Source organism: Halichoeres trimaculatus, unplaced genomic scaffold (assembly GCF_033239565.1).
Source record: "Halichoeres trimaculatus isolate MK-OKI-2021-1 unplaced genomic scaffold, fHalTri1.1 fHalTri1_scaffold_6, whole genome shotgun sequence".
In the NCBI taxonomy this organism is placed as follows: Eukaryota; Metazoa; Chordata; class Actinopteri; order Labriformes; family Labridae; genus Halichoeres; species Halichoeres trimaculatus.
The window spans coordinates 32,245,756-32,262,042 of record NW_027437184.1 but is presented as its reverse complement, the minus strand read 5'-3'; the positions used below and the strand labels follow the sequence as shown (position 1 = coordinate 32,262,042).

Genomic DNA, 16,287 nt, shown 5'->3' with positions numbered 1-16,287 from the left:
AAGACCTCTGAACTCCAGGGACACACAGGGATCACACACTTACTGCACTTTGGATAGTCACCACCGACCAAGTAATATCTAGAGCTGACATCAATAACCTCCCTCACTTTAGTGTAAATGCCAGAGTGGTGCATCTTTGCGTTGCACTGATGGCACTTATGAGGAATCCCCCACATGCTAATGGGTGCCCACAGAAACATTCGCTGCATAAAGTATTTCCCTGGGTCAGGTGGTGCAGCAGCCAGTTTTAGTGGATTGGGTGGACCATTCTGGGTGATCTGTTGCCTCAACTCTCCAGTGGGCTCATAAAGACACTGGGCTATCAACTCCCGGTTAGCTGGTTTGATGACCCGCAAGAAATAACTGGGGAGAAAACTCACCCAGTTAGCTTCAGGGGGCCTTAAACTTGGACCATGTGGCAGAAGGAGGAGGAGGAGGGGGGAGGGGACAGCCTGGATGTTGGCATTGATGGCGTTAGTGGGGGCAGCTGTAGTGGCTTTTGTGGGGGCGGCTGCAGTGATGATAGGGGCAGCCGGAGTGGCATTGATGGCGTTGGTGGGGGCGGCTGTAGTGGCAATGGTAGGGGCAGCTGTAGTGGCGTTGGTAGCATTGGTAGGGACAGCTGTAGTGGAGTTGGTAGGGCAGCTGTAGTGGCGTTGGTGGCGTTGGTAGGGGCAGCTGTAGTGGCGTTGGTAGGGGCAGCTGTAGTGGCGTTGGTAGGGCAGCTGTAGTGGCGTTGGTGGCGTTGGTAGGGGCAGCTGTAGTGGCATTGGTAGGGGCAGCTGTAGTGGCGTTGGTGGCGTTGGTAGGGGCAGCTGTAGTGGCGTTGGTAGGGGCAGCTGTAGTGGCGTTGGTAGGGCAGCTGTAGTGGCGTTGGTGGCGTTGGTAGGGGCAGCTGTAGTGGCATTGGTAGGGGCAGCTGTAGTGGCGTTGGTGGCGTTGGTAGGGGCAGATGTAGTGACGTTGGTAGGGGCAGCTGTAGTGGCGTTGGTGGCGTTGGTAGGGGCAGCTGTAGTGACATTGGTAGGGGCAGCTATAGTGACGTTGGTAGGGGCAGCTGTAGTGGCGTTGGTAGGGGCAGCTGTAGTGGCATTGGTGGCGTTGGTAGGGGCAGCTGTAGTGGCGTTGGTAGGGGCAGCTGTAGTGGCATTGGTGGCGTTGGTAGGGGCAGCTGTAGTGGCGTTGGTGGGGTTGGTAGGGGCAGCTGTAGTGGCGTTGGTGGGGGCAGCTGTAGTGGCGTTGGTAGGGGCAGCTGTAGTGGCGTTGGTAGGGGCAGCTGTAGTGGCGTTGGTGGGGGCAGCTGTAGTGGCGTTGGTGGGGGCAGCTGCAGTGGCATTGGTGGGGGCAGCTGGAGTGGCTTCGGTGATGAACGCTGTAGTTGAGGTTGATGTTGCCAATGTTATTCTGGTGATAGCGGCAGTTGCCTTTGTTCAAGATGACCTTCTTCATGTAACAAGACAAACAAGTACAACGAAATTGCAAAAGCCCTTCAGTCAGTGCAAAACAGTGTAAAGTGCAAAAAAGCTGCTATAAAAGTTCAGGTGCATTGATGACATAAAGGTAATTGTTATATTGTAAAGACATGACGACAAATGAGGTAGCGATCTTAGCCTTTCTCTCCAGCCTGTCTCTGAATCGGTTTGTCCTTGTAGTGATACAATTACAATTACATTGGGACTGACACATTTTTGTTGTTGTTAAATAAATGACAGTATGATCTTGTAGTAAAACGTACTATCGTTAGCCTTCAGTAAACAGGAGCATATAGCACCTTTTATCCCACTGCGACAAGAGTTATATGACCAAATATGCCAGCATAGACTGCCAAATGTTTATTCTTATTAGATATGATAATTTAATTAAATGTACTATCGTTAGCTTAGAGTAAACGGGGAGATAAACATGCCTTTTTTTCCAAACATGAAGGATTCTCTGACAGTCTAACCTGCAGCACAGTTGTTTGCTTGACAGAAGGCAGGCCCTTGCGGATGACGTCACAACCGCAGCATCTTTTTACCCTGTTGGACTTGGTTAGAACTTGGTCGGTAAAGTGTTAGGAATCGTTAGGAATCGTTAGGAATTGTTAGGAATTGTTAGGAACAGCCAAAGCAGGCCATTCGCTGAGAGGTATACGGCCACAACAACCACTCTGGCAGTCCTATGCCAAACGTTGAAATTTCTTCTTTTTTATTTGTGGCCTGGATTAGGAGTGAGGAGGTGCCCCAAATTGCAGAATGCCTTTCACTTGCAAGGGGCAATGTTGAGCCTTACTGGAAGACACTCAAGTGACTTGCGGCAGTGACGGGGAGCCCACAGTGCACCAAGAAGGCTACCATTTTGTTTTAGAAAACATCTGTGACTTCATGAGGGGTATTGGCCAGATATAGCTGACTCCAAGTGTTATTTTCTGGCTGACACAGTCTTGGACTTGCCCCCGTGTAATCAAGAGAACTGCCCTTGGAGATGCTGGGGATTGAACCCAGAACCTCATGCATGCAAAGCATGCGCTCTACCGCTGAATTACATCTCCAGTGCATCAATCTGATGTCCTTTGATAGATCAAATAGGGGTGTGGTTTATGCTGATTGCAGATCGCAGATTGCAAATTCGGGCTCTAGCAGCCATATTAGTGGTGGCAAGGGCTTCATGTACAGCTATAGGGCGCCTGTTGGTCACGTGACCCTGAGCTGTGCCACTGATTGGGCAAGCTAGCGATCTTAATATCCTGTGAACTGCCGAGTTGAAAAAAATTCATTACCGTACAGTGTGTGCTGACAGTACAATTAGTGATTCAGACAGGAGATGTTTTTTGAACCAGGATGTGAATAGGTTAATTAGTAAAATATACAGACCTGTGGTCCCCATAGACAGGTACGTTGATCATAGGGCCCATTAAAGAAGCATGTAGGCTGTGGTACCTGTTAGACTACTATCCAGACCAAAAGAGGAGGCAAAATATTAAGGAGCAATGGTTTAACCTTACTCCACACTTGTGACCTCATACCAATCAAAATTTCACATGAAAGATTAAATCAGTTATTTCTTTAACGATGAATCAATTTTGCCATTGGTTAAAAGTTGAAATATAATGAAAAAAGTAAAGTGATTACATTTACACTCTCAAACAAAATATTTCTGCAACTACAGCACCAGTATGGTCATTACTGAAAAAGTGCAGTCTTACTGAAACAACAGGTGTTTTAACAAAAATAAAATGTATTGAATCACCAAACACAACTGTATGATTATGACCTATTAAGTGTGTGTATTCTTTGATCATCAATGACTTATGGGGTCCTTATGATCAATTTGATACATTTTACAAATGAAGATGGCTTTTAAATTTTGATACATTTGGAAAAAATGAAGATAAAATTCTGTTCATAAAATTTATTCAAAATTATTTTAATCCAGAAATACATTATATGAAATTTTAGTAATACCTTGTACAGTGGGAAACTGGAAAAAAAGATATTTATATAATTCTTTTTAGTGAAATGTAATCCTGTGTTTTGGTACTGACAAACTTTAGGAGAGGAAAGATATTTAGTTTAAGTTAGAAAACATAATGTGAAAGTTGACTGTTTTTTAACTATATACTATATTTGTCCTCTAGATGTGGTGCAACATGAACATGGTAGATGTTTAAATAAGATTTAAAGTTCACACAAATTACATCTCTGTATTTGAGCCAGTTTAGCAGAACGGTCCATATACTTTTAATAAACTCAGGTGCACTCCTGAGGACTTCTTCTGTGTTTCAACAAAATAAATAATTTGTTAAGAAAATAATATCCACATCAATGTTTCACCAACAGTTTGTATCTTGAGTTTGAGGCCAACACAAAGTGGATGTGGTTTCTGCATGAATTAAATTGAATATCAGGTCAGAGTTTATGTCTGTGAACTTTAGCTACTGCATACCTAAACATTGTGACACACATTTTCAGAAACAAACCTGCTCTGTGCAGCTTTGTGTCGGGGATTAAAATCACAAAGTTTTATCTGACACTGGAGCTCCTCTTCGTTTCCAGGTGTTGATCTTTGTTCATCCATGTCTCTGCTAACAGTGGTGAGCAGCCGCCACTTAAATGAATCTTTAAGATCCTGAAACCTGGACATCTCCTCACTTCCAAGAGTCAAAGAAGATAAACAATGCTGATGTAACATGAAATTAATAAATATTTGATCTATTTTTTTCCTCTCTTTTTCTTTTTATTAAATAACTTTCATTAAGCTTTTTTTGCTTTTTTTAAAAAGAAAAAATAAAATTAAAAAAAATTTCACGATTCTGGGGTGCGTGCCAATTTTGGTAAGTTTTGGACCACGTTTGGGGGTCTAATTAGCGTTCAAAGCGCGGACGGAATAATAATAATAAAAAAAAGAAACGGACGAAAAACAAAAATTCCCTTCGGCCAAAGGCCGAGGGCACCTTTTAGCTTGCTAGAAGGTGCCCTGGCTCAGGCCGAGGACCCTAATAAAATAAAATAAGGAGATGATAAAAGAGCAAAAAAAAAAAGATCTAACAAGTCCTGTGCCTTATGTCAGCATGATCTGACTTCAGATGTGGCAGCAGAATAACACAACACAAACACAAAAAATGGAGTTAGCGTAAGTTCATGCAGGACATAGAAGTCATATGCCCGGCTGGGATCAGCTGACAGGCTGATATTCAATCTTTAACCCCTCTCAACCAATCACAGCGTGTGTCTAACGACAAGGAGGTGTATTCAAATCATCACTCTGTCTTATCCCTGCTACCTCTTTTCTACCCAGCTGCTACTGTCTTAATAATTCCTCCTCCACCCCAGACTCCTCCTATTACGACTCCGTAATGTATCCTATTGATACGTATACATCTTTCTAATCTCTATGTACGTATGGGGGTTTTGCTTTGCACTCCCTGGAAAGCTCGAGCAGGCTGCTCATAACCCAGAGAGTCCTCTGAAAAGCAGAGCTGTAACACCAATTCTAACTGTGTCCATTTGGCAATAAATGGATCAATGTATGACGAGAGTGTTCCTGACTGAACAATATTCAAACTCTGAAATAAAGCAATATCAATAGTAAATAACAGCACCGAATGAGAACCATAAAACCCACTCTTCATCAAACCGAAGGCACTGACATTCATGGTCTTAGTCAACCTCAAAAAACACTTCTAATAACACAAAAAGCAAATCAGAATCAGTAACCACAGGGCATTTAAAAACTGTTCCAAAAACAGAAATTAAACCCAATCTCAGAGGATGATGCTTTTTCAAAAACCAGCCAGTACATACTAACACCAAAACACACAGTGTATCAGTTAAAGGAGTTAATTTGTGGAACAACTGCAGTGAAAAAATTATATAAACCTAATCATAAGTGGATACAGGAGAGAGATGAAAACAAACTTAAACCAATAAACAATGTATTTTTGATGATTTTTATTTATCTATTATTATTATGATGCAATTTCTTTTCTTCTGTTTTGTTTTTCTACACATGCTCTGACAGATTAAACTATAAATGCACAACAATAAAGAGGTAGGACCAGCAAAGTTTTATGAACCATACTGCACCCTTTCAAACAAGGTATGATTATCTATGTGATGATAGAGTTGTCTCGTTTATTGTTGCGTTTTTTTGCTTGAACACATAGTGCATATTAATTATCTTTTGTTTGTTTTGTTTCTTTTATCCTGTTTGAATGAACAAATGATTGAACACGGAAGTCAATCAATGAGCCATGTTGTTGTAGTTCTTTTAGTGCTCTCTGTGTGTCTGACTCTCTTCTTCCTGATGTAAAACTCAACGTTTGAACCACACAGACTTCATTTCCTGGTTGGCTCCTCCTCTCACAGCACTCAGCTCAGACATGTGGTCTCCTCCCCTTTTGCAGATCTAGCACTTTGTGGATGGGTGTAAACAGCGTGTGGTGAAATGTCAAAGCTGGCAGGCACATCCTCTGTAGATCAGTGAGTAAACACAGAGGCTGTGAGCACAGAGTTTATCAGGAACAGAAAGAGAAACTTCCTCGACATTCACCGTCTGCTCAGAGGACAAATGGCGCAGCAAGGGATTCAGCTGGACCGAGAAAAACTGAGCTGTTCCATCTGTCTGGATCTTCTGAAGGATCCAGTGACTATTCCCTGTGGGCACAGCTACTGCATGAGCTGTATCAACGACTGCTGGGATGAGGAGAGACACAAGGAAACACACAGCTGCCCTCAGTGCAGGCAGACTTTCACACAGAGGCTTGTTCTGGGGAAAAACACCATGTTAGCAGAGCTGGTGGAGGAACTGAGGAAGGAAGAACCTCAAGCTGCTTCACCTGACCCTCCTGATGCTGGACCTGAAGACGTGGCCTGTGATTTCTGCTGTGGAAAGAAGCTGAAAGCCATCAAGACCTGTCTGGCTTGTATGGCCTCTTTCTGTGATCAACACCTCCAGCCTCACTTCACTGTAGCTGTGTTAAAGAAACACAAGCTGGTTGAAGCCACGTTCAAGCTTCAGGAGAACATCTGCTCTCGCCATGACGAGGTGATGAAGATTTACTGCCGCACTGATCAGCAGAACATCTGTTACCTCTGCTCCATGGACGACCACAGAGGCCACGACACGGTCTCTGCTGCAGCAGAGAGAGCTGAGAGGCAGACAGAGCTCGGGCTGAGTCGGCAGAAAATCCAGCAGAGAGTCCAGGACAGAGAGAGGGACATCAAGCTGCTCCAGCAGAGGGTGGAGGCCTTCAACCTGTCTGCTGATGAAGCTGTGAGAGACAGCGAGGAGAGCCTCACTCAGCTGATCCGTCTCATTGAGAAAACACGCTCTGAGGTCACGCAGCAGATCAGAGCCCAGCAGAAAAGTCAAGTGAGTGAAGCTACAGAGCTAAAGGAGAAGCTGCAGCAGGAGATCTCTGATCTGAGGTGGAGAGACACTGAGCTGGAGAAGCTGTCCCACTCAGAGGATCACCTCCATTTCCTCAACAACTACAACAACTACCCCTCACTGTCACGTCTGAGTCCTTCTGAAGACTGTCCCAGCATCCACGTCTGTCCTCTGAGCTCATTTAAGGCTATGACAGCAGCTGTGTCAGAGGTGAAGGACAAACTGCAGGCTGCTCTGAGGGAGGACTGGCTGAAGATCTCCTCAGCTGTGACTGAGGTGGAGGTTTTACCTTCTCCAGCAGAGCCCACAACCAGAGCTCAGTTTCTGAGGTACTCTCGACAAATCACATTGGATCCAAATACGGCTTTCAGACATTTGTTATTGACAGACGGAGATAGAAAGGTGATGTTGATGAAACAAAAGCAGGTTTATGCAGATCACCCAGACAGGTTTGTTTATTGGGGGCAGGTCCTGAGTAAAGAGGGTCTGAGTGGACGATGTTACTGGGAGGTGAAGTGTAGTGGATGCATTTTAATAGCAGTTGCATACAAAGATATCAGCAGGACAGGGACCGGGAATGAATGTGGATTTGGTTACAACAACAAATCTTGGTCAGTAAGTTGTGACAGTAGGGAAAGTGGATACATATTCAGACATGATAACACTGTGACTGCTATCTCAGGCCCTCAGTCCTCTATAATAGGAGTCTACCTGGATCATGAGGCAGGGACTCTGTCCTACTACAGAGTCTCTGACACCATGACTCTCCTCCACAGAGTCCAGACCAGGTTCACTCAGCCTCTCTATCCTGGACTTTGGCCTCAGACTTATCCTAGCTCTGCTGAGTTTATTAAGCTAAAGTAGACAGGAGGTCACAGAGCGACTCCTCTGTGACGCTCTACAACATGTTGAGCTGTTTCTGCTCTGCTCTGTATGCTACTCTGGATCTTTTTTGTTTGCTTTGGTTAAAAATATCATAACTGCTGCATGTTTGATTGAAAGTGTTTATGTCCAGGTTTGTTATGATCAGAGATTTGATGTAAAGTTAAAAAATTGTGACTTTAATGAAAACTTGGGATTGTTTCATGATGCTGTTTTCACTGTACATCTTCAAAAAAATCACCTTTTCTATCTGAAAAATTCAAGTTAAAACAGACTTTTTAACTTGTATAAAAGAGTTGAAGCTTTGTAAAAAAAAAACAAAAAAACATAACAAATAAATCAATAACCCCATGGAATCGGTTGTAGTATCATCTGTTTTGGGATTAAATTTGGGGTCTTTGGAGTCATTAGAAAACAAACACTTGAATAAGTCTGTTTAAATCCTGAATGAAATATTAAATGAAGAAATAAAAAAAATGCAAGACACTTGTCATCTCTAAAAAAACAAACACTAGTTTGCTCTTTTAATAATACTTTAACTCAGAAACAGTACCATCATGACAGTTTTTCTAAAGTTTTGATTTACTTGCTCTTCTAAAAAATGAAAATCATGTGTAAACAATATTTCAGCAGAATGATCACTTTGAGTTTTGTGGTTCTTTCAGTCCACCTCCACCCTTATCCCTACATCTCTGAGTCTGTTTCTGAAATCCTCCTCTCAGTCTCAATCCAACACTGCAGAACTTTCCTTAAAGAAGACAGAGCTCAGGAGGGATGACATGCTTTTTTTATTTTTATTTTCTCAGCAGATGTTTGGACTTTGTATGTCAGGTGAGCACAGGTGTAACAGGTAACATTAACAGTCAGTGACCCACAGTGTGACACGAGGCTGAACCTGATACAGCCAGGAAACTCAGTCGTGCTTGTTTTTATCACCTGTGCTGTTCCTGCTCCGACCTGTTCAACAACTCCTGTCAACTAAAGAATCAGCCAACAGTGCATACCTCAGCATGTTTTTTCCCATCAGGCTTCACTTCTGTTCACACCCTAATAAAGCCTTCAATGGGTGCTCCAAAGTTTCATCCTTCCTTCCTCCACTTGCGCCTTTCACGTCTTAGTCCCTCCCACCAGAGATGATGGAGAGACGTGAGGAACTAAAGAGAGGAGAGAGGATGGAGGAGATTCGTTTTAAGAGCAATGGAGCGTCACAAGAAGCGACGTCAGTCAGCTCTAACAGCTGTTTGTGTGTCTGCACATGTGCGCTGTAATGACTCTGATCAAACATATACAGTAACAGAGCTTTGTCTGTTCCTTTAACCAGTTAAACACACACGTTACCATGAAGAAAACCTGCTCTCTGTTTATTCTGTGTGCTGTTCAGAAGTTCATGGATCATTTTTCCAGTAAAATGCATCATTATTAGATTATTTATGAATTATTTAGCCTTTGTCTAGAGCGCATCTGATCATGAACTCGGAAACTTATTAATAACCCAATTTATTGTGTTTCAGGAAGATATTTAGTAGATTTCAGTCTTCGGTATAAATCCTCTGTTTTATTGATTTGATGATGGTTGTGTTCAGTGTTTTATGCTTCAAACTTACAACAAACACTTTATAACCAGATTTATGACCCGTTTCTGAATGTTCCTTTGTGCCTGTTTTCAGCTCGTCTTTTCACTCTCATTAAACTCTGTTGTGTTTGTGAAGTTTCATCTAAAGAAGTCTGAGCAGCTGCAGCGTCCTATCAGAAAGTGATCTTCCATATGGGGGCGTGTCTGTCAGTGAAAAGACTTCCTCAAAGCCAGCTCTCGTGTTTCATCGATCATCGCTTCTCTGATCAGTCTCCTCCATCCTCTCTCCTCCAATTATCTACAATTATCGCTTTGGGCCAGCCTTCAAAATGACTCAGAAAGTACTTCAAGAGGGAGGAAGGAGGACAGAGGACGCGTAAAATTATCGCTTTGAGACACACCCTGACTCTGTCACATCCACACTTACTGCGAGTCATGAGAGAGTAAGGCCCTTTTTCCGACCAGCTCTTCACCCACCCCCTTAGTGGCAGCGTGCGCTCCATCACAAGTCACACTCACATCTGATTGAAGTCCCTTTTATTAAGGTATATTTACAGCAACAGGCTTTTGGACAAACGCCCCCTCTCAGGTGGAAATAGGAAATGTGCGTTGCCATGGTTTCACAGAGGCGTCCTGTGGGAATGCCACCATGTGCATCAGCGGAAGGTGGACCTTTTCTTTTTGTTTGTGTCTGTTTTGTATCGCTCAGTAAATATCTTTATGGATATCATTTTTTTCCGCTCTAGTAAATTATATTACTTTAAACTAAGAAATTAACCTTTGATGTAAATTTAATAACACGTCAATTGTTATTGATCATAATGTGAAAGAAAAGGTTGTCCTTTAAGCGCAAAAAAAAAAAAAGAAAATTGAATGTCAGAACAGCAAAAAGCTTCAATTTGGTTGTTTCATTTTTAATTTCACAGAAGAGGCGAGGTGCCATTCAATATGTTCAGTTAGTAAACAACAGTGAGTAATTCAGTTAAAGCTGCAGTACATTCAGTGAACAGTCAGTGAGTGATCTGTGACAGAGCTACTGAGCAGGAGGTTTACAGACTAAACGCACTGAATGGCACCTGTCCTCAGAACCTCTCCCCTCTGTAAGGATACACAAAACTGCTTTATAAATAAAGACATTCATATGTATCATGTTAACAGACACACACATTTATTTTAACATACGTTCAATGACTTTCAATAACACAGGCTCTGTAACTCTGAAAACAAAGAGAAACTCTTGGTCTCTCCCCAAATGTGGGCTGCAACATGAAGCTCCATATTCAGCTAAGGAAGAACTGTAGGACCACCCTTCATTTAGGAACAATCATGTGTTAATGGACTTACTTTGTGGTTAAACCTTTCCCACATTCAAAACAGCTGAAAGAATTCTTGGTTGTGAACAAACATGTGAATTGTCAAGTGTCCTTTTTGGCTAAACCTTTTCCCACATTCAGAGCATCTGAAAGGTTTTTCTTGGGTGTGGACAAACATATGTGCAGTCAAATTAGCTTTGTGGTTAAATTTTTTATCACATTCAGAGCAGCTGAAGGCTTTTTCTTGGGTGTGGACAAGCATATGACTTTTCAAAGCTCCTTTTTGGTGGAAGCTTTTTCCACATTCAGAGCAGCTGAAAGGTTTTTCTTTGGTGTGGACAAACAAATGTGCAGTCAAACTTACTTTATGGTTAAATCTTTTCCCACATTCAGAGCAGCTGAAAGGTTTTTCTTTTGTGTGAACTAACATATGTGTTTTCAAATTTCTCTTTCGGCTAAATCTTTTTCTACATTTGGTACAGCTGAAAGGTTTTTCTTGGGTGTGAACTAACATATGACTTGTCAGTTCTCCTTTGGCTCTTAATCCTTTTCCACATAAAGAGCAGCTAAAAGGTTTTTCTTCTGAATGTTCAAACATATGTCTTGTCAGAAGTAGTTTTCGGTTAAATCTTTTTCCACACTCAGAGCAGCTGAAAGGTTTTTCTTTTGAGTGAACTACCATGTGACTTGTCAAATGTGCTTTTCGGCTAAATCTTTTCCCACATTCAGAGCAGCTGAAACGTTTTTCTTTAGTGTGAACAATCATGTGTCTGCCCAAATATGCTTTAAGAGTGAATCTTTTTCCGCACACTGAGCAGCTGAAAGGTCTATTTTCTGTCTGAGAAACCACATCATCAGTTGTACCAGGCTCAGGACCAGTGTGTGACTCTACAGTCTCTGCTCTTTCATTTGTGGCAGATTTAAATATTTTAAGATAATCTCTGGTCTCACTGAAGTCATCTGCTCCATCCTCAAACCCTGATCCAGTATCTGAGGAGGCTTCGATCTTAACCTCAATCTCTGGTTGTAAATTTATTTCTGTTTCTGAGCTCCTTGCTGGTTCTGGTTCTCCACAGTCCTCTCCACCAGCTGCTGTCTCCATGTGGTCAGTGAGTCTCTGATGAAGCAGTGAGGGCTCAGGTTTCTCGTCATCATTTTCACTCTTCACATGGACTGGAGTAAACAGAACCTTGGTATCAGCCTCCTCCAGTCCTTGAAGCTGCTCTCTCCCCTGACTGATCCACACTTCCTCCTGTTCCTCTTTAATGAGTGGGGACTCATTATCCTGCTGCTCAGGGGGAAGCTCCTCTTTCTTCACCATGAGTAGCTGAACATCTGCAGGACACAGGGAACAAATATTAATGAGATAGTAGATCATCTTCCTGATAGAAAAGCTAATCTGAAAAAAAAAAATCCTCAATGATCTAAAAAGAAGTTCTGAAGGTGGAGTTCAACTGTGTACACACATCAATTCCTGTAGATTTTTTGTGTACAAAAAAGCAGGCTTTACAGGTTCTCCGTGTTAACATTTTATTGAGCTTATGGGTAAATAAATATGAAATTGGCCAGTTAATCAAGGTATCTCTGGACATAAATAATAAATATAAATTAAAATCCTTGGACATGGATCCTAGATCTCTGGACTTAAAGATGCTATGAGAAGAGTCCATTTCAGGCCACGATTCCTGCAAAGATTCGTCCTTTGCGTTTCCAAAAGCCACCCGCATTTACATGAGGACGGCGTGAAAACGATCCCCGTTCATACGACTCCAAGAGGACAAGTCACAACGATGTAGTGGCCATGCCAGGCCAGTAGTTGGCGATGTGGATATATGTGTGTTTATATGCTACTCAGAAACAGCCATCATTGTTGTGGTTGTTCTTTCTTTTTCTGCCGTTTTATTGTGTGAGACAATTGGCAATCCAACCTTGAGGCGCATTACTGCCACCAACTGGACCGGAATGGCTTAACTGGAAGTTGTGGCTGAGCGTGCAACATTCACCTGAAACTGTGTGCGCATGCGGTGACGTCAGCGTTTCACCCTGAAATACTCTGCTCTGTGTTTATACGAGGCTGGATGGAGGAGCGTTTTGAAAACTCTCCACTCTGGAGAGCGTTTTCAAAAGTTTCTGTTTTCAGACAAAACACAACGCGGTCTTATTCAAACGCAAGGCCAAAACGTAACAAAATGTAATCGGGTTTGACCGTTTTTGGCGTTGTGTGGACTGCCTCACCACCTTCTAGCCCTAAATCTCATGTACACTATCATAAATTTCTTATAGCAAAGTCTCAACTTTTTAAAGAAGATAATGTATTTGCCAGTAGTGCTACTGTGTGAAAAGTAACATCAAGCAAACACTGTAGCAGCCAGCTATATGTAGTGCTATCGGCAGCCCGGTGCTCCAACGAATCTGTAGGCTAACGTGACAACAAGTGAACACTGTCGGTTTGTACAGTAGTTAAGTAGCTGTTTATATTTAGCACAGCTGACAGCCCGGTGCTCTAAGACATGTCTGTAATGTGTAATGTTAGTGAATCCTGGTTATGTCCTGCCAGTCATCTACCAATCAGAGCTAACGTAACCTCACTCTTCATTTTATTGATAGACTCTCAAGTTTGAACAGACCACTGCAGAATAACTGCTGACTGTGAGTTGGAATCAACATTAGCACAAACAGTTTAGCCCCTGTGTTAAAGAGTGAATTAATAATTAGCCTTTAGCTTGTGCTCTATCACTCTCCTGTTGATCTTTCTTCTGCTCTTCTGTCCTTTCTCTGACAGTTAAGCTCCCGTGTCCATCATCACTACAAAATTAATCACAGAAATCATTTTCAGCAAAGAAAAACACAGAGCTCTCTTCCTTCTACTAAACTTTATCAGCCGGCATGGTGTTGTCATAGAGACTTAAACATGCGGTAAATTAATCCAGTCCTGTCCAACCCAATCGGGGGCAGCTAAGAAGTAGCTATTTGAAATAATCTGTAACCTGTAAAATTGATAATCTCATTTTTATTGGATTACAATCAGACATAAACCTAGAAGGGAGAGTTTTGCAATATCACTTAAAAACTCCTCACAGCTTCATTAAATAAATAAAAATAAGTGAAATTCACCTGTCACATGACATCAATGTACTGTTTTGTTACATATTATTGACCAGAGTAGGCCATCTAGTGTCTGCTTTGAGTTGTAGTTATGAAGTCAGCCATGAGCCTGCAGCCTGCGGCCAGCTCAATCATCAGATCTTAATCCAATTTAAAGCCTGTGGAACATCATCAAACTTTAAATGGAGAACCACATGCCAAAAAGAGCAAAGCAGATCTGTTTGAATGTTTGCAGCTGGAGTGGGCTTCTGTGACAGCAGAACATTGTCAGAAGCTGGTGGAGAGCATGACAAGATGCATGGCTGCAGTCATCAAAAACAATGATTACGTAATCAAGCACTAACTTGTGTGTGTTTTATGTGACAAACAGGTAGAAAATAGATAAGACATCTTAAAACCATGTTTTCCGTCTGTGGGGGAAGGGGGGCATATACAGTCTATGGGCAATACAGGGGCACTCCTAGGCAACATACTGCTGTTCACGCCTCTGTTTTATGTTCAACTGTTTGTGACTCATAGCTCTACTGTGAGGCTCAGTACGCAGCGCAGACACACAACAACAATGGCCATTCAGCAAAACTAACACCACAGAAAGAAAAGACAAGCCGCCATCTTTGTGTGTAGCACAACAGTTAGCCTGTTAGCATAGGAGCTATTCAGTCGGTGCAGGTTATGATCGTGATTTATTACCCTGCAGATGGTTTTGTTGACACTTGAGAAGAGACAAGTTTGAGTGACAAAGCCTTCAGCGGGCGAAGCCGTTTCAAAAAGCCTGAATCAGCTTCGACCGAAACACTGGCCTGCTGTGCGGTCTGAAGGACGAAGACCGACCCGAGTTTCTGCTTCACAAAGAGGATGAACCCTCTGAATTGCGGGCTTTCAGACGGACAATCATCAAATACTAATCTAACTACAAGATCAATGGGCGTATTCTGTGTTTCGACAAAATAAATCATTCGTTAAAAAACCAATATCCTCAGTGATATTTTGCCATCAGTTAGTGTCTTGAGTTTGTGGCCGAGGCAGAGCAGATGTGGTTTTAGCATAGTTTAAATTGTATAATACGTCTATGAACCTCAGCTACTGGCCCTGAAACATTATCACACACATTTTCAGGAACTAACCTGCTCCGTGCGGCTTCATCTTATGGATTAAAATTAAATCCAGTAGTTTTCTTAAGCGCTGGAGCTCCTCTTCATATCCAGACGTTGTTCTTTCTTCATAAAGGTATCTGCTAACCGCAGTGAGCAGCCGCCGCTCGAATAAAACTCTGAGATCCTGAAATCTGGACGTTTCCCACATGCAATAGCCAAAAAAAAGAAAAGAAAGAAAACTAAGTCCTGATGTCTTTTTTTGATGTGATTTTCAGGGGGGGCTGATGGGGAGCTTGTCTGAGTTTGACATTGCCTTCTTCTGTGTGGATTTAAGGTAGTAGGCATCCGCGACCGTTGCATTACCGCCACCTACCGGATAGATTTAGTTTACAGAGCCATAAGACATTGAGCGTTTTTCACCTTTTGTGTTCCTGTTTATTACATTAGGTGGACTCAAAGTGTATGGACTCAACGTGTATTTACGCTTATTTAGGGCATAATACAAATAAAAATGCAAAGAGGAAAATGAAAATGCAACAAAAGAAATACATTGACTTTTTAAGAATACAGGCACATTATTGGGTCATTATAAATTCAATGTTAAATATCCAATTTACCTCTTTAAGACTGTACATCATGGGACAGTATTCAAATTAAAATGAAAAGGGTGTTTGAGTTTTAATTTTCAAGAAATGGTACACTGAATACTGGACATAACTCAAATGAAATTGATTGATTGTGCTCAGTATGTTTTGTTCATAACTCCTCATTGTCACTATGTAAACTTATCTGTAAGGAGTGATGAGGCCAGAGCCTGGATGCCAAACATAGAAATTTATATGCTGCTAAATAAAAAAATAAAAAAATAAAAAAAATCAAACATGAGTTGTCTGACTGAAGTGTAGTTGACTTGGAGTTACATTGTGATGATTATGTGTTCCCTTTATTTATGAGTGGTGTATATTTATTTATATATAAACTATACATATCTATTTTTTTTGATGAATTCACCAGAAATACGTATTTAATAGTAAAATAAAGAGTAACTTCAAAAATTTTAAATGATTTATAAATCCTCAATCATTTAACATTTTTGAAGTTACTCTTTATTTTACTATGCATGTAGTTCTCAAAGCATCTGAGGTTGAGTATTTCTAAATAAAATAAACAAATAAAAGCATTACCTTGTCGCTTTGCATTCTGGGCAAAGTTGTCTTGAGCAAAGAAAAGTAGAGTTAAAGAGAAATCCTGCTCTGTTCAGATAAACACGTTTAAAAACATTTAACACTAACCAAGTGAAGTTACTATAACCACTCAAGTTGCTGAGGTATTAAAAACATCTCTCTGTGTTCAATCTGTAAATTTTATGACCTGAATGACTCGACAAACCTACTTTAACTGAATGTAGACAAAACAAGCAAAAACAACCATCCTCCTAAGTCAAAAAGTA

The 16,287-nt window shown here is 41.6% G+C and overlaps 2 protein-coding genes and 1 non-coding gene across 3 annotated transcripts; 1 reads left to right on the top strand and 2 right to left on the bottom strand.

The window, feature by feature from the left end:
• Positions 1-2,458: 2,458 nt before the first annotated feature.
• On the bottom strand, positions 2,459-2,530 carry trnaa-ugc (transfer RNA alanine (anticodon UGC)). The gene has a single exon. It is a non-coding gene; the product is annotated as a tRNA-Ala (tRNA).
• Positions 2,531-5,490: 2,960 nt separating this feature from the next.
• On the top strand, positions 5,491-7,859 carry LOC141792226 (tripartite motif-containing protein 16-like). Its single transcript, XM_074673083.1, has one exon. It carries the CDS (start codon positions 6,049-6,051, stop codon positions 7,732-7,734), a length of 1,686 nt encoding a protein of 561 aa, XP_074529184.1. The 5' UTR covers positions 5,491-6,048; the 3' UTR covers positions 7,735-7,859.
• A 708-nt stretch (positions 7,860-8,567) lies between these two features.
• Positions 8,568-15,176, bottom strand: LOC141792230 (uncharacterized). The gene is made up of 2 exons (XM_074673086.1): positions 14,868-15,176; positions 8,568-11,973 (listed from the first exon to the last, which is right to left on the bottom strand). The coding sequence occupies exons 1-2, from the start codon at positions 15,043-15,045 to the stop codon at positions 10,694-10,696; spliced, it is 1,458 nt and encodes a 485-aa protein (XP_074529187.1). The 5' UTR covers positions 15,046-15,176; the 3' UTR covers positions 8,568-10,693.
• Positions 15,177-16,287: the final 1,111 nt, after the last annotated feature.